Source organism: Rutilus rutilus (assembly GCF_951802725.1).
Source record: "Rutilus rutilus genome assembly, chromosome: 17".
Lineage (NCBI taxonomy): Eukaryota > Metazoa > Chordata > Actinopteri > Cypriniformes > Leuciscidae > Rutilus > Rutilus rutilus.
The window spans coordinates 4,190,470-4,215,358 of record NC_140230.1 but is presented as its reverse complement, the minus strand read 5'-3'; the positions used below and the strand labels follow the sequence as shown (position 1 = coordinate 4,215,358).

The 24,889-nt window shown below is 37.0% G+C and overlaps 1 protein-coding gene and 1 long non-coding RNA gene across 5 annotated transcripts in view; one reads left to right on the top strand and one right to left on the bottom strand.

Annotated features, from left to right (window-relative positions):
• Positions 1-24,889, top strand: part of grik2 (glutamate receptor, ionotropic, kainate 2) — a 226,272-nt gene that overhangs the window by 84,955 nt on the left and 116,428 nt on the right. For both annotated transcript variants that reach the window (XM_084385004.1, XM_084385003.1), the window contains 2 exons: positions 6,274-6,327; positions 6,848-7,021. In XM_084385004.1, coding sequence (XP_084241130.1) covers positions 6,274-6,327; positions 6,848-7,021 — 228 coding nt within the window. The remainder of the gene's footprint in view (positions 1-6,273; positions 6,328-6,847; positions 7,022-24,889) is intronic.
• LOC311275764 lies at positions 11,400-13,251 on the bottom strand. 3 transcript variants are annotated; one of them, XR_014624973.1, is made up of 5 exons: positions 13,175-13,229; positions 12,920-12,984; positions 12,755-12,814; positions 12,574-12,671; positions 11,400-12,335 (listed from the first exon to the last, which is right to left on the bottom strand). It is a non-coding gene; the product is annotated as an uncharacterized lncRNA (long non-coding RNA). The 3 variants fall into 3 exon arrangements; XR_014624971.1 differs by having other exon boundaries at positions 11,400-12,361; positions 12,920-13,251; XR_014624972.1 differs by having other exon boundaries at positions 12,920-13,251.

Here is a 24,889-nt window from a genome sequence, read left to right as displayed (position 1 = left end):
TTTTTTTTCATTTAGTGGAATAAAAGAATGTATTTCAGTAAGATCATATTTTTGTATCATTTTATGTGTTTTATAACAAAAATTACAGGTAGTCTAGGTTTAGTGAATTATACTAGCATTACAACATTTTAGACTGAAAATTAGAAGTACATTTTGCTTCTGTGCATTTAAGACTTCTATAAATGCCCTTTTCACATTTAATGAGACTCAGCATTATTTCGTGGACTGTGGGTATGCTGTCACTTCCAATATTTTTTTTAACTGCTTTGTCCTTACAGTATAAGCCTCTTTGCAATGTCAGCATTACACTTTTACAAAACAATCAATGAAATGTGCCTAAAAAAAATGTAACTGTTCAAAATATACTTCAGACACATATATACAGTAAATGCAAATAAAATGCAGCTAACTATTTAATAGCTGGGATAGCAAAAATAAATAGCTACCAGTTTATCAGAATATTACCTGTTATTAACTAAGACTCGAGACAAAACTATTTTTCATGCGTAGATCATAAAAACTTGCAAACGTGTTGGGTGTAGCCCAGCCTCCAGCTCTACATATGTCTGCTAGTGAAGCACAGTTCGCCAGAGCCGATGTGGCTGCGATGCCCCTCGTGCCCTCACTCTCAGTGGGCATGGTTCATCCTGGGCCTGATAAACCTGGAGAATGGCATCCACAATCTAGTGCCATTCTTTGTTTAGAGATAACCTTCCCCTTCTGCTGACCTCCGAAGCAGACAAAGAGCTGTTCTGGCGTGCGTTTCGCATATAACGACGCAACTACTACCATAGTATGATGCATTGTTGAAGAAATCAACTAGATACAACAAGAAACGGTACTGTCGCAAGTTGGTCGTTCACTGTAAAAAAGAATACATTGATTTTATTGATATCTAATCAATAAAATTGAGGCAACAGATTACAAGCAATATTATTAATTAAATTTAACAAATTAGAATTGAGTAATAATTAATCAAATTAATTCCTTAAAAGTTAACCATTTAAAATGAGTAAAATTTACAAAATATCTTTTATTGGCAACATTGAAGACACCTGGTGTTAACAAGCAGAATCACTGAAGGAGAAAATCATAATTAAAGTCACCATTATGGTGATCAGTGTGTGTTTTAGTTGGGCTCTTGACCCTTAAATGATTAACTTTAAGTTTTGTTTGGCTGCTGTACATGAGTTATAAGAGCCAGATGAACAAATAGAAAAGGTGATCTGATGGTGTTGGTTGTGTTTTAACATAATCATTATTTCACAATCATTTGACCTGAATCACTGAACTCATATAGATTTAAAGAATAACTGTCGCCAAAATGCAACCTAGGGTCTTTTTTGTTAATCTACCCGAGGCAAACTTTCGTTTAATTAAAAGTATAATTAGAATGGAAACGCCACTTTTAAGTTTGACCGTATTTTTGTTTTCGGTCAAATTGCCTTGAGAATGGGAGTGATTGGGGCACGACTATGATAGCATCAAAAATCACTGTTTTTAAATCACTAAGAAGGCTCGACACAACATGAAACTTTGCTCGAAGTATCACCAGGGGCTCTACACATGTACTCGAGCATTGAGAACATTGTTTGTGTACACAGAGTTTACTAAAAAGAAAGATTTTGAACAACTCACTGTCTCTGTGTCCGCCGGCATTTTGTCAGTCAAAAATAGTCGATCTCCGAATGCAACGTAACAGGGAGGAGAGTAAAGATGGAAAGCTCCTAAAGCTTAGTTCCATATAAATTCACAGATAATTTGTTGTTTTCTCGTTAGTGAAAATCAATATTGACCTTGGAAAAAGGATCCTCATATAAGAAACAATACTAAAATTCAGAGTCAGTACATTCACATTCGGAGATCGACTATTTTTGACTGACAAAATGCTGGCGGACACAGAGACAGTGAGTTGTTCAAAATCTTTCTTTTCAAAATGAAATGCTCAAATGCTTAGAAGAAGAGCGCTCCTGCAACTCAGAATGCTGTTATGACGCGAGATTAATGTAAACAGCCCACTGCAAACACCTTTTGTAATTCGCTTCAACCTTTTCGAACTTTATGAATTATTATTTTATAGGAGGTTCAAGTGGTATGTGTAAGGCATTGGCAGCAAGCAGAGTACGGCTGTTTCTAAAGCACGCAGTGCCATCTGCAGTTAAAAACGAAGCTCAGAATCGATTCAAGAGAGAATCGCGATGCATTCGGAAAAATCTCAGAATCGATCCAGAAGCATTTCTCGATTCACGATGCATCGATTTTAGTGTCCCAGCCCTAGATAACAGTAAGGCTAACATATTCATACTTTAATTTTGATTTCATGGGGACTTTAAGCCTGGATTATTTCCATTATAAGTTCTCTTTTTAAAAGTATGCTAAAGGGTATTTCTTTATCCACAAAGGAAAGCTTGATTTTAATTACATTTACGTGTACTTGTATGATAATCAGTTTCAGTGCTTTGTTAGGTTGACACTGCCAAAATACTCTGGTATTCTGGTATTTAGGAGTCGGATTATCTAACTTAATACCTACATATTACTTCTCTGTGACTGGTATTTTCCTAATGTGAACCCTTTATGGAAGAGCTTCAGAGCTATAATGATCTAAATTGTGTCAGTTTTAACGCATGCTCTCCCGCTGGCTATCTTATCTACAGTTTCACTCCGTAATGGTGCGAGTGCTGCTGGCTCATCCGAGCAAATATGAGTTTCTCCTGAAGGTTTTCCAGTCCACCTGGACACAATTCCAGCTGTTATTAACAGCGCTCGACCACACAACAACAAATGTAATTACTGACCTGACCTCTACCCATTCTAATCACCCTCGCCAGGCTTACAGCAGTAATAATGTGTGATTTATAATCGTTCTCGCAGTCTGAGTGTGTATCACACACACACACACACACGTGTCGCCCAGCAGCTCCTGGTAATACAGCTGAAGATATCACAGGGTGAGCAATGTTAAAGACATCTATTTCCATCCGTCGCACAGCGCAGGCACAATTAGCTCACGTGCTAATACCGGATCTGCGATGTAGCAGCTGTTACCAGGCGCACTTTCACAGAGCCGAATCATGGGTGTTTTACATCGCCCTGAAGTGCGCACTAAATAGAGCAAGTGCAACAGGCTGACACTTGGGTTTCGACGATTGTTGTTCCAGCGTTTAGCAACACAACAGCTTGGCCCATAAATTAATTATTGTTATGGATTGAGTTGTCTGTCAGTCTGCGAGAAATGCCGTGTGAATGCGTGGTTGGGTTGGCGTGGAAACCCGAGAGCTCATTACAGCTATGGAGACAAACAAGCGTTGAGCAAAATAAACCCCCATCTGCTCTTCTTTTTTAAATACTTTGCCTTCTCCAGGACGTCAATGCTGAGCTCAGTGCTTTAAAATACTCCTGATGCATATCTGCCATTTAATGAACTTATTATTATTATTCATATTATTACACTTAAAAACTCACGTTCAGTTGCTGACTTAGTCAGTTCAACTTGAATCATACGAAATTTACTTAGAAAGAAAAGGTGAATCTTGTATAACTTATAAAAGTTTAAATTGTTTTGATGAGTTAAAGTACACTGAAAAAAATGATTCATTGACTAGTTGAATTTACTAAAAGAAATTATGTTAATTGGATCCACATAATTGATTTTAGCTACATTTAAACAAATGCATTACGTTGAACTAAGTTCAACTTGATGCATTTGTTTAAATGTAGCTAAAATCAATTGCATGGAACCACTTACGATAATTTTTTTTAGTAAATTCAATGATTTCAGTAAATTCATGGAATTTTCTAAATGTTTTTATCGTAAGTGGTTCCACGCAATTGATTTTAGCTACATTTAAACAAATGCATCAAGTTGAACTTAGTTCAACGTAATGCATTTGTTTAAATGTAGCTAAAATGAATTATGTGGAACCAATTAACATAATTTTTTTTTGTAAATTCTACTAAGTCAATAAATCATTTTTTTCAGTGTAGGTTAATGTAAAAACATAAGTTGCCATTACTTACTGATCATGTTTTTTTCATTTTTTTTTTTTATTGTATTTTATTACATTTTATTGCCACAGTACACTGAAAGTTTAGACCAAACAATACTCTTTAAATTTTATTTAGACTACTGATCAAAAGTTTACATTTGTTTAATGCACACCAGGGCTGCTTTTATTTGATAAAAAATTCTGTAAAAAAATAGTATTACTTTGAACTAGTATTACAATTTAAAAGAATGATTTTCTAATTTCCCAGACAGCAACACAGTGTCAGCAACCCAGATCCGGGCCACATCTGGTATATTGATTCAATGCGTACCAGATGTGGAGTTTTAAGGCGAGACACTACAGGTGAATAGGGTAACATTAGCAGATATCACCATGAAACTTTCCCAGTTGATTACCTACATTAAGATCAGAAAAAAATGTGGTACAAGTTTTCTGTAATTTAATGTTTAAATATGCAAATTAGGCATTATCTAATTAAATATGCGCTAATTTGCATATATATATTTTAAAAAAAAAACTAAATCTGATAAAGCCAGTTTCAAAATTCTTTTTTCATTGTGTTCACATATTAGATGGGCAAAAAATTACGGGGGGATTTATGGATATCTACTTTTGTTATCCTGTAAATCAGCATATACTGTCAATAGCCTTAAAAAAAAAAAAATTTGACATGTTTTTTGGAATAAAATGTTAGGAATCAGGCTAGGAATAATATATTTACAAATCCCTCCGTAAATGTCTTCATAATATAACTAGGTACAAGACTGGAAAGTTTGGGTGCTACTGAAGTGGAGATTTTGGACTTGGAGTATAAGAGAAAAGTCATTTTGAGAAAACGGGCTTTAAAGATTTATATCAGCCAATGAGATTGCGCATTTAGAGTTAAATCCCCCCTTTTACTTTCACGACTGGTTGCTGATAAAAAGGAAATGACCATATTTGGATCCGACAGCATTGTAAAGGAGAGAGAGAGAGAGCTTTCTAACGGTGTATGTGATGACAGGGTGCAGACAACCAGAACGCCAACTTTTGTTGAATTTATGAGAAATCTACAGACACAAACAGACAAAGTGTAGTAAAATAAAGACCTAAATGTGTATTTTGGACTTTTTTTCCGCACAAGTCTGTAAGAAGACATGTTATTGAAGACAAATATCTCAAAATCTCAAAATTGACCAGTGAAAAAATAAAACGCTGTTTTTGCCTGCCGTCTCTCGCCTTAAACCAGAAACCATGATTTTCACTTTAAATAAATAAACGACACAGTTGATTCATGTTTCTTTGTTCAAGCCCCCACAATGTCCCCCCCAAATCCACTCAGGACGGCCCCCTGAACCGTTTACTAATTCCATATTAAGGATTTTTTCCTTCCATCTGAGGAATTCAAGGTTTTTGTGAATTCTGCTCTGCTACTCCAGGAAACACACTTCGCCAAACCACACTTACCAAGAGCAGACAGCACAGAATGAGTTATGAGCCAGTTACAAAGGACACATTCTTGCGGTCAAATAAAGCTGGACTGAGCGCAGCTGAATATGGGGTTTTGAGATGTGTTTTCCCCCAAGGTTGATCTACGCCGTGTCTTGAAGATGGTAACCAACAAGACATCCAGTGGCCAAAGATATCCAGCTGATGGACATAAAGTGGAGATAAATCAACAATTAAAAAAAATGGAGATTGAATATAACCTGTTTTATGCCCTGCCATAGTGACAAACTTGATTGGAAAATGGATTGGAATGATGTGGACTGTTGGAAAATAAAAAAAAGAAACAATATATTGACTTCTAAAGATGTCAATGCTTCAATCATCTGATTAATGTAATGGCTTCCATTTTCTTCATCTGTTGGGTTTTCTCAGCATACATTGATATATGCAGTTTATTGGATTATTTTGCATGTTGTCTAATTACACTAAACTATTTTATAATATAAAACATATCAGATTTTCAGAAATCAATTTGGTTTATTCAGAGGTTGAACACACACTTTGCCTGGAAGTCACTTTTTGCAGTATTTACGGGCAATAAAGAGAGCTCAGGGTCTTTCAGTGGTTTAAGGGAAAGAGAGACTGAAAGCTTCACATGATTTCAGCTCACAATCCCTCAGCATATAAAATTATTACGAGCCACAAAACATCATATAAACAATAAATGCCATTATTTTCGCCTGCCTATCCTTCGATTCAGTGATGAATTGCACATTTTCAGAAGCATTGTTACTGTTCCCTTGCCTCAACATGATTTCAATTCTTATTTTCTCAGGCTCTCGCTATGGGAATGATGACAGAGTATTACCACTACATTTTTACTACCCTGGTAAGTTACGTATGGGCCTTTATATTATAGAACACATTCAAAACCACAGCGATATCCATAAAATTATTTGCATTTCAGGCCGTTATATTCCTGAAATGGAAATATTGATTTGTTTTTCCTGGTGCTGTTTCCTATTTTCACCACTGATGTGTTTTACTCTGACTGAGACCAAGACAACATTAGATTACTATTTTTAAATGGCATTATTTTTCTCAAAGTCATTAAAACTGTCATTACAAATGTTTATTACGATTTAAGCTATTGTTATGTACTTGTATTTAATCCATTGACACATTCTTAGCTAATATTTATGTGGACAACATATACAAGGACAAAATATAGATTTTAAAAATGCAAATACAGTTTAATGGCTGGTAAATTTTCTATTTTTGCCTATGATATCAATGCAGCTCACTAGTTTTTTGAATAGAGCTTGTATGTCAGTGTAATTGAGATGTGTGTTAAAATGTAATGTGGTACAAATGTAACAGACATACCTATTGTGTTTCATATTCTTTAGGATCTCTTCGCGTTGGATGTGGAACCCTATCGCTACAGCGGGGTCAACATGACAGGATTTCGCATCCTAAACACCGAGAACAGCCAGGTGTCCTCCATCATTGAAAAGTGGTCCATGGAGCGTCTGCAGGCTCCTCCTAAAGCAGACTCTGGCCTACTGGATGGTTTCATGACAGTAAGAAGCTATTACAGCATGTTTTGTTATCGTACAGGACAGTGGTTTCCAGCTGGCTCTGCTTCAAGACTCAGATTTTACATGGCATCATGTGGCGCTGTTTCTAAATTGGTTCTCATACATACTGTAAGTTAACAAAAAGAAACTAAATGTAATATTATACATTATAATTTACAATAATTTGCCACACGGAACATACGGTCAGCACACAGCATGTGTTCCCTTGTTTCAAATGATCTCATATTTAATGCAGCCTGTGTTGTTTACTTCAAGTAGTTTAGATCATGGTTTGGGTGAGGTCATGCCACACTACCCGGCCACGCTGGCATCTGCTTATTTTGGCTTTAGTAAGTGACAGATGAATTTGTGCCAAAATACAGTAGAGTTTGATTGGACGACAGCCTTTCACTTCAACATCGAAAGCCACTACTGTATGTATGATTGCATGGACAGTGGTGTTTTATTATTTGCACTTTAGACAGATTTTGTTAGACAGATACCTGTTACAGACACTTTAGCCTTAAGTCATCAGAAAAGAATAATCTGAAAATGCAGTCAATGTGATAATGGTAGAGTTTGTTTTTAATTAATGCTGGTATGAGCTGTAGGAAGCTGTTTGCTCTGTCGGTGCATAACACTGTTCCCACGAGAGTTTGAACCCACAACCTGCAGGGTACGCTGCGATCTGAAGTGTGTGTGATAAACACTATGCTGTTGTGATCTAAAAACTCTCTAATATCAGCACACTGGCTCTATCCCAGTTCTTCCTCAACACTGGCTCTCCTAGCCGGGAAAAGGGCCAAGATATGAACTCACTAGAGGCTGGGTGAGACGGAAACAGAGGAAAGAGGAGAACTCGCATGCCAAAATGAACCAACCTGCCAAAATAACTCTCATGGGACGCAACACAATGACATTTCACTGGACTCGTTGTTCTACGTCCTGTTTAGAGAGAAATTTACACAGCAATGATAAATGAAGACTTAGATTCTGTCATGATTCACTCACACTCATGCCATTTCAAATCCGTCTGACTTTCTTTGTTCTGTGAAACACAATAGGAGATATTTAGCCGAATGCAGTGGGCGCTTAAAAAGCACTGAAATGCCTTATTATTACTTTTCAAAATTTAAGGTCATCAAGCGTGTGTTCACAATCACACCAAAGTTCGTTTTAATCTAACCAAACCTGACAAGTGTCAACAACACACCCTAAAAGGGCTCAAATATCGTATGAATTAATAATATAAAAAGCAGTCCTATTAACATTTGTTAGGCTGATCTTGAAACAAGAGGAAATCTGGTGGTCCGACTTTCAAAACACTTGGTCCTTGATCCATTTACACAACTCTTCGAATCGCACGACTTCCCCGTCCTCTTGATGTTTTCGATATTCAGGTATGGACATGCAATCATAATTTTATTTGTTCAGGTGTTTAATAGGCTTTAAAAGGTTAGCTCGTCCCAAAATTATAATTCTGTCATCATTTGCTCACCCTCGTGTCATTTCAAAGCCATATGACTTCCATTCATCTTTTGGAACACAAATTAAGTAAAAAAAAAATATTCTCTCATAACTTTTGCACATCCATTGAAAGCCCATGCGACAAAAACTTCCATGCATCAAAAAAAGTACAAAAAGATATCTTAGAAGTAAACAGTGAGGTTCTGTTAACAAGGTATCTGGTTCAATACAACAAAAACGTTTGTGGAAAAATCAATCACAGGATGTCATTGTACCAAGAAAACAGAAATCCACACGCATGTCTGTGGAATAAATCAGTATGTTTGAATGCACAGAAATTCAGATTACAAAGTCTACTCACATTTCCAGCATTTTTGTTTAAATATTAGCCATGAACAAACACTGACGAATTTACCTTTTTTTTTTTTTTTTTACTTGTTTTTCCCCACACTAAACTATTATTTGGATATCAGCAATCTCAGATAAGCCATCCCCAAATGTCATACGAAACCAAACCAAACTATATGTGACTTTTGGCCAGATTAAACTACCAAGTAGACCAGATTTTATGCCAATAGTTAAAAGTCTAGGTACAGTACATGAGACTTCTCTTTTCCATCACAGATGGGGAATCATACTTCTGAGCTTTAAAGTACAACACACACACACACACACACTCCGTAAAAGCTGTCTGCATGACTGATGTCTTATATTCCACATCTTCTGAAGCAGTCATTGACTTCAAACCTAACATGACCTGTCTTCTGTTGTCGAGTTTGAATGTGCTCAAAGGCGGATGAGATTTGAGAGTTGTGACAGAATTGACTTAAATTGGTTCCTCACACAAATTCATTGTAGCTGTAGAAGAACAATTTGGAATATAACTCACAAGTTGTATGGATCACTATTATGACACTGCTTTTCGAAAACACCTCTTTGTTCAAAACATCCACTGCAGATCTAGAACAGTTTGAAGAATCCATCCAGAAGGTTCTGAACTATACACATATAGCCTACACACGCCAGCTGGATGGTACATTTCCCCTTTCTAACCCAGTCGATTAAACGACTCAAAGCCTTTAATTAGCTGACTCAGCCTGTCTTACAGTACAGCTCGCACAGTAACTCATCGGTCTATCTTCACTCATCAGCTCAGAAAAAGGACAAACTCTCACTATTCAAGGCTGTCAATCCCTTCTAGTTGTAACATTGACAGCCATGATTATTTAGAGACCATAATGGTTCAGGTTTCCCTGAGAGCTGCATTTGAAGGCAGGCGTTAATCAATCCGCCAAATGGCAATCAGTCAGAGGCTAATGCATATTGACACTGTAAAAAGTTTCTGTAAATGTTTGATTAGCAGTTTCACTGGTTCGCAATTTATGGTCCTGTTGAAGCTTTATACTGAACCGCTGTAACTTATCGAGCTCATATTGTGACATTTTACATTTTTTAAAGCATTGTTCAGCATTTGTTCATGAGACAGAATTTTAGATTTATATAGTGCATCCGCAGTCTATTCACTGACTGTTGTATATTGATGACGCATATTGCATTAACTTGAGTTCAAGACTGGGTGATATTATGAGTGTTTGTGAGGAAGAACTAGTAGTTAGACTCATTCATAACTCATTTATGAGTAGCAATTCAACTTTATTCACAAGCAGAACTGGTAATTATTGGAAAGAAATTACAAAGGCTACACACATTTTCCACTGATGTGTGTTCTGTGGTTTCTGTACAATTGCTTTTAGAGAGAACTGCATGAATGTCCTGAATCATGTTAATTGTTTAACAAAGCAATGCAATCTTGGAAAGAATTTTCATTTAATGATCTCTTGATCTACAACAGTCCTCCATTTTGATTTATTTAAGTATTTGTATATTTAGAATGGAAAGAGTAACAACACTGTTGTATTACTATTATTTCCTGATAGGGTCACTGTTTGTGAGATTCATTCATGGGCAGTGGGATATCAAATTCTACATATTTTCTCTTTGGACAATAATTAATCTTTATACGGTGAAAGGCTGCCCTGAGTCATGGTTTAACATGGATAATGAAAATGACCTAACAAGGTCCTCAGACTTATTAGCATAATTTCCTTCCGTGCTAATTGCTTTAGCTTGTGCCTGATTTACTTGGAGGGAGCTCATCTACAGGACAACTCATCACTGAGCAGAAAACGCCCATTCAATGCTGCAGTGCCAGCGTCCTTGTGGGTTTATCTAAGGAGACAGAGCCGAAAAACAGTAAAGATAAAAGGGTCTTTAGTGGGATACCAACAGAGATGGGAAGGTCACTTTACAGTTTGCAGGTTTTATTGCCGCAGTGGTGCGGGGTGTGTATATAGGCTACATATATTGACCCTAAATTAAATTCATTTTGAAGTTAAATAAGGCTCAAACATCCATTAAACAAAATAAACATCAGACGGGCCTGTTTATTTAACAATTTCCGTCAGCGAAACATATAAAATTATTAAAACATATTAAAATATTCAATTAGAGATAAATGCATCGTCATATATTTTTGTTTTGTAGAAGTAGAAGTAGTAGTCATTGCATTGAGTTATGTTGGCAACTGCATCACTAATTTGACCACATTTTACCCAAGACCAGAATGGTGTTGTGCGAGCGTAGGATTGTCCCTTGTTGTTTTAAGGCGAGATCAGACATGAAATGCTCGGAAGCTTTGGAAAACTTCTTGGAAAAAAAGTTACCCACAAGATCACACACTGTTAGACTTTTCAAGGGTTTTTTACAGTAACTTACTGGCAACACTGTTGCCAGTAAGTTACTGTAATTAAGAGTTACAGTACCAAACCGTATTTCAGTTTTGTGTAATACAGTGCATTACTGTAAAAACGAAGCTAATCAGTACAGTGCATTACTGTAAAAACTAAGCTAATCAGTACACTACTGTAATTATTTTTATTTGTACTAAATATAAATTAGATTTGATAATTTTGATATATGATTAATTTGATTTTTATCCTACATAAGTACTACTTTCATACAAACCAATTAGACAAAGTTATCACAAAATACCATTTTTTTATTTAAAACATTTCATATATATCACAAAATAAACATGCCAATGCTGGAAATGATGTATGAAATTCTTACACATTAATGGGTGAGTTTAGAGACAACATTTTTTGTGTTAATTTTAACTCATTCATTGTGTAAATGATTTTAACAAAGTGAATATGTCAGAGAGGTTAGCACAAAGATGTGTAAACGTGTTAAATTAACACATTATGTGCTGTCCTTCACTGCAAACATTTTTGAAAACATACATAAAACCATAAACAAAACATTAGCATTTGACTAAATGAATGTAGAGTCATTGGTTGTTTAGCTTATACAAGTATTATAATGAAATATCAACCATTACATTCATAAAACTGCAGAATATAAATACATTTTTAAGCATTCAAAAAGGAAATGTCCAAAACAGGACAAAACACAGTTCTTTTCACAATACAAGACACATAACCCCACCTTAAAAATAATTTTCACTTATTTCCAAAAATGTGTTGGATTCATGTGCACTGGTGGCCAAAAGAAGTATTGAAGTGTCGTAATGTTTTTGAAAGAAGTCTCTTTGATGCTCAAGAAACATTTCTTATTATTATCAATGTCTGACTGTCTACTCCATATTTTCTACAGCATAGGAGTAAAAGTCATCATCAAAATAATCTTTAAAAAGCCAACACAATGTTTTTGTCCACCTTTGTGAATAAATGAACTTCTCCAAAGATTGGTTCCTGTTCAGAACTTGATTGACAACATCAGAGTGTTCCCTGGTCTGCATGTGTGCCCACAAACACAAATGTACTCAGTCCTTCAGAGGAGATCCCGGTTCCAAAACTATATGAGAGAGAGAGAGAGAGAGAGAGAGAGAGAGAGAGAGAGAGAGAGAGAGAATATTAGTGTCACATTATTTTTAACCTCCTTTTTTGTTAATTTTTATTATTATTTTCACAAAAACTTAAGAATATATATTTGTAAACAGCTTTTGTCAATAAATAGCATACAAAAGAACTAAATTAAATTATGCCAGATTAAATTTTAATACTTACAAATCCTAAATTCTGTCCAAAAATGCTGAGATCCATTGAAAGAACGACTGAAATAGATGATTTTAGCCCATTTCAGCTTGTCTGCAGTGAAGGAGTACCTGTTTGAGACAAATACACAGTAAGATACATGCAATAAATCACTGTGTGATGATTGTTCTCCTTCCTACAGTAGTTAACCCACCTGTGCGCTGATATTAGGACCTTCCTAGTCAGGTGGAACTGCAATGGTAGAGTCTTCTGGCTAATAAAATATAAAAATAATGCAAAAATATAAACTTAAGTTGTTTAGAATGCTAGATTTGGTCTGAATGAATTAGCCTAGTGAGAGTTTTACTGCAGTGCTTACCTGGATACATTTAATCTGGTGAGACTGAACAAAGACAATGGTCCATCTTCTGATTGGTTCATTTGCTGTGTAATAAAGTTAGACATAATGCAAAGGTCACTTTTTTGATATAAAGTTAGCCAATTTTATAGAGATTTTATAAGATATTGTAAGCTACCTAGTCTGCACCAGTGGCTCAAAAGCAATTTTCACATAGCGTATGCTAATCATTTCAGCAAACTTATCTCAAAATATATCACAAATGGGCTGGCCTACCTCTGGAATCTTGCTAAGTCACTGGCGCGAATTGGCGCTTTGTTGCAGTTGCCTTTAAACACAAAAATGGAAGTAAATATTAAATTCCATTAAAAAAAAAAAACTATAATATGGTATAGCCTAGTTTGCAAACTAATGCTAAAACTATAAAGGTTCTCATCAGTAGGCCAACATTAGGCTATAAACAGAATTTCACATTAGTTTATTCACATTTATTGTTAATGTAAACGCGTTGCTCGTTGGCATATTTTAACTCGACAATTCAATAATCTAACAAGGTGTGTAAAATGAAACGTTAGCTCAGTTTACCATGGTAAAGTTCGTTACCGCCATGTTGACGACGAGTAACGTTAGGCTAACGTAAACGTTATAACATACGTTAAACTGGGCACAATCCTGTCAACAGCCAGTCTATGGTCAACATACACAGAATGTTTTTTTTTTTACCTTGCTTGCTGATCTCTCTCTCTCGGTGAAGTGAATTCCGTCTCTTCCCCGGGCCAGACACGAACGTCGCGATCCAACAAAAGACAGACCCCATTACCTACACTGGATGTCTGTCTGACGCGACACGACAAATCCCAGACAGTGTAGTGATGCGCCGCGGCCTTTATATTTCAGACGTAGTCCGATACGAGTCCAAGCGCTCGCGCTAGTTCTTACAAGGGATAAACAGGTTTGCATTTAAAGGTCCAGTCGCTTCAATGTGTCCAATATAGACAGCCTCTGGCTATTATAGCGTTGTAGACACGCGGTGTAAGGCAAAAATTAGGAAATAAAAAGCACGGTGGAATGGTGCCAGCCAGAGAGGCAGTTACAAATACAGTAGTATACAGCAAATTTAAAAAATACAGTAAGTCTCTGTATGTGGTGTTAGACGTCACAGAAAAGTCCCATGATGCAATTGGAATCACAGTTATTTACTGTAAAGAGAAATAGCAGTATAAAACTGGGGGATTTAAAGTAAATAACTGTAGAAATTACAGAAAAGTCTAACAGTGCAGTTCATTTTCAAAGAGAGTGATGAATGGAACTGAATGCAAATATGGGTACTTTGGTAGCAAGTCTATAATGAAACTGTGAAAATGTGACGATACCAGACAGTGCCGGATGTATAGAGTACAGACTCTATTCGGTACCGGCTCATAGGCGCAGCATGTTTTACTGGCATTGGTACAGACTACTGAATTTTTGGTATTGTGACAACACTAGAACTAAGAGCAATCCAATCAAACTGGCAATTCCTTATTCCAATTCCTTTTTTTTTTTTATTCATGTGCCTCATAATCTTGAAACAGAATAGCTTCCCCTCCCTCTTGCAGCAACTCTTCTCTTCTCTGATGACGAGGGCGGGGCAACCTGTCACTCACATGAGCAAACCACAACCATCCAATCAATTCACCATGGAAAAAATCAAGCCCCGCCCACATTTGTTCTTGTTCCGGAAGCAGTTTCACTCGGATATACGGCACAACAGGGAAGAAAAGACTATCACAACTTCCATTTTATGCTGACTCTAAGGTTCTTCAAGAATCTACAAGAGTTGCCATTAAAATAAAATAAAGAGTATAGTGGTGCAAATCTGACTTAATTTAAGTATACTCTCTGGCACAGGTAAATTCTGTCCGTGTGTATCTGATGGATCTGTCTGTTGTCAGTGTCTTGCGGGAGATCTCTCTGATTGACAGCTCTCAGCGGGGAGTAAGCATGAGCTCGAAAGGGACAGGTGACACTCAGACCCACCGGCACAACTCTATTCAAAACCCACCGTTCCACAAATAGCCCATAAAGCAGGAGTATCAACCTCCTTATCTTTCATTACACCCATTAAACATTCCTCAAGTCCTTTTTTTGCTTAACAAATGGGCTCCTTGAGGAGCTGCCAGCTTTCTCTGATCCCATTAGCCCATCCATCCCAAGGTCATCACAGTATTGCCTAGAAAGAATCCCTGTTTAATGGCAATCCCTATACCCACAGGGCTTTAACACATTTAGGTTTTCTAGAATAATCCACGGGCCCCGGAGAGAAACGATTGAGCTCACTATAGCCAGAAATGATTGAAATGACTCCATAATGTGTGGGTGCATGCGACGGGCATGTGATGTTGCATTTGGCTGGGAAATGTCTTCACTGCGCCTTGGCTGCGTCTTCATTGCTGCGAGATGAGAATGTCTCTAAATCTGTGGTGAGATTTGAGAAAAACCCCTCCTCCTCCTCCAAACGAAGCCCCTTTAAGCCATGGCCGACTGCCTTCTCTTCGGATAAGTGTGGTTGGTTGGTTTTGGTTTGGAGATTTGGCTCCGACCTGGGCCACATGCTGTTGGAGGTATTGCACTGGGGTTAGGTTGACATGAGGAGGATCTGACATGAGCATTTCAGCTCAGCCCAAAATACTGAGCCAGCTGTAGTGCACCTGTACTTTGCAGGAATCTCCAGTCTTTCTATCTCTGAAGGTTTTCCGTGGTGAGCAAGAGGCTTGTTTTTGTTTGTTTTTACCCCCAATACATTTCCCCACTCTAGCAAATGGGTGTATTGTGAAATGGCAGCAGTTTAGCTCAGTTCAGAGCTACTGTTTACACAGGCATAACCCTTCATAACCCTTCATAACCCTTCCTAACCTCATTAGTGACTGATTCGAACGAGGCAGCATCGTTCTGCTCAGGAGACTTGACTTTCAATTGATTCCCATAGAGTTTGATGTTGCTAAGCTCATGCTATGGTACTTTAGTAAGCATAAAACATACACATTACTGCAAGTAATTGCACCAGTCTACAATTCTTTAGAAGTCGTCTGCTTCAGAGATTTTTATTGATTTATTTTTTAATGTATTTTGATGTGCTGAATTGAACCTGATTGGCTACTCTTTCCAAGATATATAAGTTTTTGCATTTTAAGTCTATTGTGTAGATAGTAGATACCTGCCACCTGTCCTGTTTATGTAACACTTTAAAAATCAGCAAAAGGGTTATATAAATCAAATTTATTATGAAACAAAAGGCAAAAAAATATATATTATGTACATAGTTTAGTCCTATTCAATGTCTACTCTGCGCATCTTTGCTTGTCTCTTGTGTTTATTAAATGGAGCATCTCTTGTCCCTGTCCAGTCCAATAGTCTACAAGCATTGATGGGCTCCATTCACTCCATTCGAAGTTATCTGCACTGCTCACACACGCTCAAGGCATTGAAAAATCAAATACTGACATAGAACACCGTGTCCTAACCAGACGCGATGCGGTAAGATTACAGCAACAAATCATTTGTCTGTCCACACTAGACGCGACGCGAATCAATCAAATCCCACAGCCAATCAGAACAGCGTGTGGGCGGAGTCTCGCGGCGAGTGCACAGCAGCAGAGGGTAATCTTGACGGCACTCGCAAGAAAATGGATAAGTAGCTACATAATCAAATTCACAAATATTACACCATTTAAACATTATTCAAATACATAGGCTACTGAGTTACTAAAACAATCTTTGTCAAAGAATACACTTGTTTGTTCACAGTTGAACGTTCTTGTTTCCATTTGTTTAATTTCAAGATCTGAAAAGGTGACCAAGAAAAGGTGAATTATCCATTGTTGCTTTTACAGCTACAAAGCTGGAGCACTAAATGAGATTCAAAGTCACATTACACGCTTTTAACATTAAATAAAGGACATAAACAGTCCCTGAGATTATCATTGTTGTTCCAGCGCGACGTCGCAGAAAAATAGAAACCGTTTCTAAAATAGAATCGTCGCGTGTCGCCGTCGCGGCTGGTTAGGACAAACACTCTGATTAACATGGAAAATAACCTTTTTTCGCACGTCAGGTGTAGTTACACATGGTGTATGAGAGCATGACACTGTATGACGGGTGCAAAACTCTGTTCTTGGAGGGCTACAGCCCTGGCAAGTTCAGCTTCAACCCTACTCAGACACACCTGATCCAGCTCATCAAGTCCTTCAGGCTTATGAAAACTACAGGTATGTGTGTTGGAACAGGATTAGAACTAAACTCTGCAGGACTGTGGCCCTCCAGGAATTGAGTTTTGCACCCCTGCTATATTTCTAGAGCCGCTATAGGGCAGTTTATTCAGCAGAGTGATGTAAGCTTTGGGATGATTGCATTATCCATGATAATGAAGCAATTCTAGAAGTAACATGATGCAAATCATATCATGTTTGATGCAATACCAGCTTCAGATTGCATCCTTCATTGCTTTGCCTAAAAAGCAAGTACTGTCCAAACCCAAACATAGATTTATTCATAGATCCAGTCAAATATGTATTTTTGTCATTTCTGTTTTAAATAGACCCCTTCCCTTTATTACTCACTTATCCTCCGCCATTCCCAAGTCAAGGGTGGTATATACTGACCCAATAGCATATCTTGAAAACTAGAGCCAATCAACAGTTTTAAGCATCATTTTCGTTCTCAGTGACCCAGAATTAGTCAAGTTCGTACGGTGGCCCAGTAGTGCACAACACAACTAAATTAAAAAAGCAAACATAAGTTCACAACACAACGAAATTAAGCCACAACACAACGGAAATGAGCCACAACACAACAGAAATGAGCCACAATACAACGGAAAATGTACAACACAACAAAATAAACGGAAATGCCCCCGGCCACTAGAGGGCTCTCGGATTGCAGTAAAGTTAGTTTTCCGGCAGTCTTAAAGGGATTCGTTTTTACAGTGTAACCATTGTATATCGACATAAAATATACTTAAAAATCACCTACATGAATTATAGCTGCGTATTTATACTGGAGAATGCGTTGACGCGCTACAACAGTGCATCCCTAAGGGAACGTCTGGCAATTCCACCAAGAGGTTAAAACCTGTAATTTATTATTTTAATAATATAATTTGATAAATAAAAATAAAAATCATTTGGCGAATTGCAGAATTACAGGAAGGTATTGGTACAATTTTACCTGTAAGTCAGTCTGGGAACCTACCACAAGCTTTGGGACATGAAAAAAAAAAAACCTTTAGGTGAATTACAGCCTAATGTTTTAAAAAAAACTAAACAAATTGTGTACTGTGCATATAGGGAGCTATTGGCACAATTTCACCTGTTGTAAGTCAGTTTGGTTAATAGGAACTGCAACCTTTGAAACATGATACAAGAAAAAAAAACATTTATTATATTACAGAAATTTCCTAAAAAAAAAAAAATAGTTTACTGTAATAAAGGGAGGTATTGGAAAGAAATCAGCTGTAGTAAGTCAGTGTACTACCAATACAATCAAGCTGGATTTTGAACATGTCTGTTTTTGAATGTTAAAAGTAATTTTAATTGATACAAATTATACGTTTTAACAACTTGAAAGAATTGGCGGACGTTCCCTTAGGGATCAAGCGCTGGTAGCGCGTCAAAACATAAACACATCTAGAGTATAAATATGCAGCTATAATGCACATAGGTGATTTTGAATTAATTAATGTCGATATACAATGGTTAGCTACATACTGTTAAAACTAATAGTGGTGTTGTTAAATTTTTTAGACACAGTGGCATGGAAAACTAACTTTATCGCGCTCCGAGATCCCTCTAGTGGTCGGGGGCATTTCCGTTGTGTTGCGGCTTTATTTCGTTGTGTTGTACATTTTCCGTTGTGTTGTGGCTCATTTCCGTTGTGTTGTGGATTCATTTCGTTGTGTTGTGCACTACTGGGCCACCGTAAGTTCGACTACATTTATTTCAGAAGAACTTTGGCTGTAGACCAGTGTTATTATTACATTAAAATGTTGTGTCAGGATTCACTGGAAATAACAGGACCAAAACGCAGAGGTGAATGGTGATTTATTAACTATCAAGTGTGTAACAGTTGAACAGTCCAGAGACGGTCCCACAACAAGTCAAGTCAAGTCACCTTTATTTATAGTGCTTATAGTGTTTCAAAGCACCTTTACAGAGATAACAGGAAAATAATGCAACGCAGTTTGTTTCTAGAAGAAAATAGCGTCACAGTCCAGCTTTAGTAAGTTCAGTGATGTTTCATTTTTGTTGTAGAAAAGTTATTCATTTAGTTCATTTATATATATAGCCGCTCTGGAGAAAACCGTGGTGTCATCTTCCAGCTCAGTTCAGTTCTCATATAATGGTGTCAATGCAGACAGATCAATAATATTGTTGAATATTAAACTAAATTCAGAGGTCTAGACAGGAGACTCAGGCAGTCTCAGGACAGGACTCAAACACACACAGACGCACAACACAACAGGGGAGAAACACACAAAAACACTAAAACATTAAACAAGTAAGGCAGGGCAAACACTAGAGTTATGTGACTGAAATTAAACCTATACTTCTAAGGGAAAATAGATAAATAAAACACTAGAGTAAGCAAGTAAAACAATCCACAACAGGAGAAAGCTAGGTATTAGATAAGTGTAAACCAGGCTAAATAAATCAAAGAGAAACCCAGAGTAACAGAAACTAAATCTATAAATCTGAGAGACAGAACCGAACAAAAACAGATCAGATAATAGAACAATATAAACTAGAAAACTAGAATAGCTCAAGTAGAACAAGACAACTAAAGAAAAGAGAAGTTAGACTGAGAAAACCTCAAAGCAAAAACTGCAAGGATGCAAGGAACTACAGCGAGAACAATCACACCTGGGGATGAACACAAGACTAGAGACACAAACACAACGCAACAATCCAGCAAAGACACGAAGCAAGGAAGCAATATATATACGGAGGAACGCACATGAGGACCAGGGGCCTCATTTATAAACATTGCGTACGCACAAAAGAAGGCGTACGCCGCTCTCTACGCAATAATTGGTATTTATAAAAAGCAAACTTGACGGGAAAATGTGCGGTACTTCACGCAAACTCTGACCCAGGCGTACGCACAAAAACGGGTGAAGTGAGAAATGGCGACACCGTCGGCAGATGGAAGAAACACGTGAAAGTGTGTGAAACTGTATACCGTTGAGTAAAAGAAATGGCAATACTGCCTCTCATAAATAACATGAAGACTTCACAAAGCAAGTCTTACAATTAACAGCCTACACGAACACCCGTTTGATCGATCTGCAGTGTAAAACAAACAAAATCAAACGAAGATTACAACAGAAATGCAAATTAACACATATTTGCAAAAAGAAAAGTGAAATATGTTCTGCAATAATATCGGCATGTTATGCAATTCATCCTCATAACACATCTGTAGCTTGTCAGATGCAATCAAATGGATGGCAATAAAATGCCATGATGCCATCACAATGCGCTAGACACTTTTTTGCATCGACTTTGATGTCCGACCATTTCTTTTTCATTTCGGCCACGGCCCGAGGTTGTGAGGCTGCAGCATTAACGGCGTCTGCAACCTTTTGCCACTCAAGTGCCTTTTTGACATTAGTAATGCCCTCCAAACAACACTGTACTCCTCTTTTCCACCTCGCCAACGATAATTTCTACTTCACATTGAGTGAAGTTACGTTTCTTGGTTTTCCTCTCTGTGTTTGCCATGATTTCGCAATCGATGAATATTAACTTGTGGGCGTTTCACGGACTGTTTACGGGCAACTATGGGCGTGAGATGAAGCCGCAAAAGCTGCGCTACATTTAGAATTGATTGTGATTTATTAAGGGAAAACTGCCTAGGATGTGCGTGCGCACGGTTTTATAAATCCGAATATTTCTATGCATACGCACGTCCTATGTTTCATCCGTACGCCACTTCTGACGCAAATCCTACGCAAAGTTTTATAAATGAGGCCCCTGGTGAGCACAATTAGTCCATTTACATTTAATCAAACAATTGTGAATTTGATATTTTTCATTACTTTTCGAAGTGAAATAAATGAGCGTAAATTTATGATGGCAACATAATTTCTGCGATGGTCAGTTTTGTCTCCACCACCAATGTTTTCTTTCATTTATTGTTCTTTCCGAGCAACACCTTTCTCTATTTGCAGACATTTTGGACACCTGAGCAAAAACACATAGCAGTTGTACAGTTATACCAGACCCGTGCAGGTTATACTGGGGAACTTAAGTGCTATTTCTATTTGATTTGAACCCTTAAAACTACTTTTGTTAATCTAACTTATAATTTAACTATATTTTCAACAGACCTGTTAACCTGTTAATTATATAATATAATATAAATACAAATTGAAGCATTTAAACTGAAATCTACATGGATCTAGAGCAGTTGACCCGAACATTGCATTGCTATTATTTCCAGTTCACTACAAATCAATCAAATGCATAATTTTGCACCTTCCTGCATGTTTTTTTGTTGTTGTTTTTTCAGCATGAGTGCGTCATCAGAAGTGCAGATTAGTGTCCACCACTATGAAGTGTGCACAGCAGGGATGTATCTAATAATGACGAAGCGTCTCCAGTTTGCATTTAGTTTGTGTGTGTTATTGTGAGGGCCAATCCGTTACTGTGATGTGTTACCTGTAATGTTTTTGGCAAGCAGTGTTTGCTGATATTTTCAGTGTCTCTCCCGCACACAGCTCACACACTCCACTTTTGCTATTTTCTCGTGGCTCACGTCATTGCCTATGGTGCCTTAAAATGACGTCTATATAGGCAGCTCACTTGTTTTTGGAACAGAGCATATGTTTGTGCTGGCGGTTTTACATTTACCCCACACACAATTGCATCGGAAACTGTTCATTTTTGAATTGCAGAACACTGCGAGAACAGAAACATGACATGAAAAATGTGTCTCGGTTTGGTTCCACCTGATTGCAATTATGTTATTTCTTTTTTTTGATTGGGGTTTTGTGCTGTGGAGTAGAAAAGTGCTGTCACATGGAGGCTGATCCGACACATGAGGCTAGATTAATGACTCCCAGCCCTGCGGTGTAACCATCAGGTATCCAGTAAGACACGTGTCTCCGGAGGCAGGTAATGCCACAGACAGGAGCCATCATGTTGGTTTTGGGAAGCTGAAACAGTGCCATTCCAATTCCTCCCCTCTTTCTTCTCTTCTTTCCCCGAGGAATTCTTGCGGTTGCATCCTCTACCCCCTGGGAGACACAATGTGTTGCTTTCCACTTCCCCAAATCATATCTCTTCTCAAAGCACCACAACAACAAAACATCCCTTTGTCCTTGCCTGATCCGACCTCTGAACTAAGAGGAGAGCATTGGTTTCTCATTCCCATTTTCTTTGTTTCTTTTCTTTTATTGCTTTCCATTAAAACAATAACTAAAAAGAGCACTAGCCTAGGAGTTTGATCATTTCAGGGTGTTTTATATTACTGGGCAAAAGTTTGGATTATGATTTTTTCTCTCTTAAGCTCACCAAGGGTGCCTTAATTTGATAAAAAGTTCATAAAAACAGTAATATAATGGAAATATTATTACAAATTAAAATAGCTGTTTTGAATATATTTCAAAATGTAAATGTATTGCATCATATATCACAACTGTTCAGCGTTGTCAACCATATAATGTTTATTTTATGATTCTGACATTTAAAGACATTTAAATTTATAATATTAAAAATAACTTTTCTATTTCAATTAAACACTGTTTTTCTTTAACTTTCTTTTCAAAGAATCTCAAAGCTTTCCTGCAGCTCAAACAGAAGAGCGTTTGCGCTTGCAACGCCAAGGTCATGGGTTCGATTCCCAGGGAAAGCAAGAACTGATAAGAATGTAAAAATATGCACCTTGAAATGCAATGCAAGTCATTTTGGATAAAAGCGTCTGCCAAATGATTAAATATTAATGTAAATGTAGAAAGACAAATAAGTACAAGCAAAAACATTTGTAGTTTGTTAAATATACATTGAAGTCCATTGTCTGTGAAAGCAATACAAATCCTTTCAAATATAATCTGACGAAGTGTTTTTTTTTCAATGGCCTAGTCTACACGTTGTGTTGGTAACTTTAAAGTTTACTCTAATCTTAGAATATTTTAGGCACAAAATTATTAGGGCCCTAAAGTTGTCGTCTTTTGGTTTTGTTTTAGTTTTGAAGCTAAAGTTTGCGCTGTCAGTGCTTAAATGCTTTAAAATCCTTTGTTTCTATAAGCTAAATTATATGTGGAAGACTGAATCAATGCAGGGCTTAAAGGCCTAATAAGCTATTCTTAATATTCTAGAATAGTGATAGTAAATGCGTTAATAATGTATAATTCATAAAACATATCGGATATGATGACATTACAGTAATGATTACAAAGAAAGCAAAGTAAAGTTTTATTATAAATAATAATAGTTTTTAGTTTTAACCGAATGTTTGAGGTAAGATCAAATAAATAAAACAGCAAATAGAACAAAACACAATAAAAGTTTTATTCAAAAAGGATGCATTAAATTGTTTAAAAGTGGCAGAGAAGGAATTTATAATATATATATATATATATATATATAAAAACTTTTCTATTTCAATTAAACACTGTTTTTCTTGAACTTTCTTTTCAAAGAATCTTGAAAGAAGATTTCCACAAAAATATTGCACTTTTCAGCATTGATTATAATAATAGAGCATCAAATCATCATATTAGAATGATATCTGAAGGATCATGTGACACTGAAGACTGGAGTAATGACGCTGAAAATTCAGCTTTGATCACAGGAATGAATGACATTTAAAAAAATATTACAATAGACAATAGTTATCTTAAATTGTAATATTTCACATTAATACATACTTATACAAGTTAATAATACAAGTTGTTACTGTATTTGTATCAAATAAATTCAGCCTCGGTGAGCAGAACAGACTTCTTTCAAAAACATTATTCTTAAAAAAAATATATTCCAAACTTTTAAGCGTCAGTGCCAGTGAGAGTGATGCAGCGAGAGGGCTGTGCTGTTGTTGCACTGGCTTTGCTTCAGTCAGCACCTAAAGCCATCATTAGATCTGTGTCTCTGACTGCTGGACTCTCTGCATGTTTATCTGTCGTTGTCATGATCTGTGCCAGCTCAGCAGCCGACGCTACAGGACACCTCAGGGTTCGAGTTCATGAACAGATCAGCAGAGAGGAACGCTCATCTACATCATCCCTCTGGGACTAACGTCTTCATATATACGGATACCACAACAGAAACATTTTTTTGTACTGCCATCTGGCAATTACAAAGAGCGTTTGAATTTAAAAATCACATTTGCATTCCAAATTATGCAAGAACCACTAATAATATAAACTCAGGCTCATTTGGAGAAACATTTACATTTATGCATTTGGCAGATGCTTTTATCCAAAGCGACTCGTGTTGCATTTCAAGGTACACATTTACATTCTTATCAGTTCTTGCTTTCCCTGGGAATCGAACCCATGACCTTGGGACCCATGACGTTACAAGAGCCAACGCTGCAATACGGGCCTGTGGCGACATTTCTGCAAAATTATACTACGTTGCATATTGCACGTTTTGCTACACTGTCAAAATGAAATGTCCAGTGAGTGACGCTGAAAGCATGTTCAGTTTTATCAGAAACAAATCTTGCTACATTACATTACATCGTTTTTTGTACATTTCGTGCCAGTTCTGAACTGAATTGTCTGGTGAGCGGCGCTGAAAGGTTAATGCTCTGTCACATAAATTACACACCGCCTACACTAAACCCTAAACATACCTGATAGTGTTAAAAAAAAAAAAAAAAACATATTTGCTGAAGCAACCGTGGCATTTAAGCTGCTTCTACGAGTCTCTTTTATCAAGACTCGTGTTTCACACGACTATCTACGCATGTCACGAGTGCACTGCTCTATCAGGTGTATCGAGTCATGTG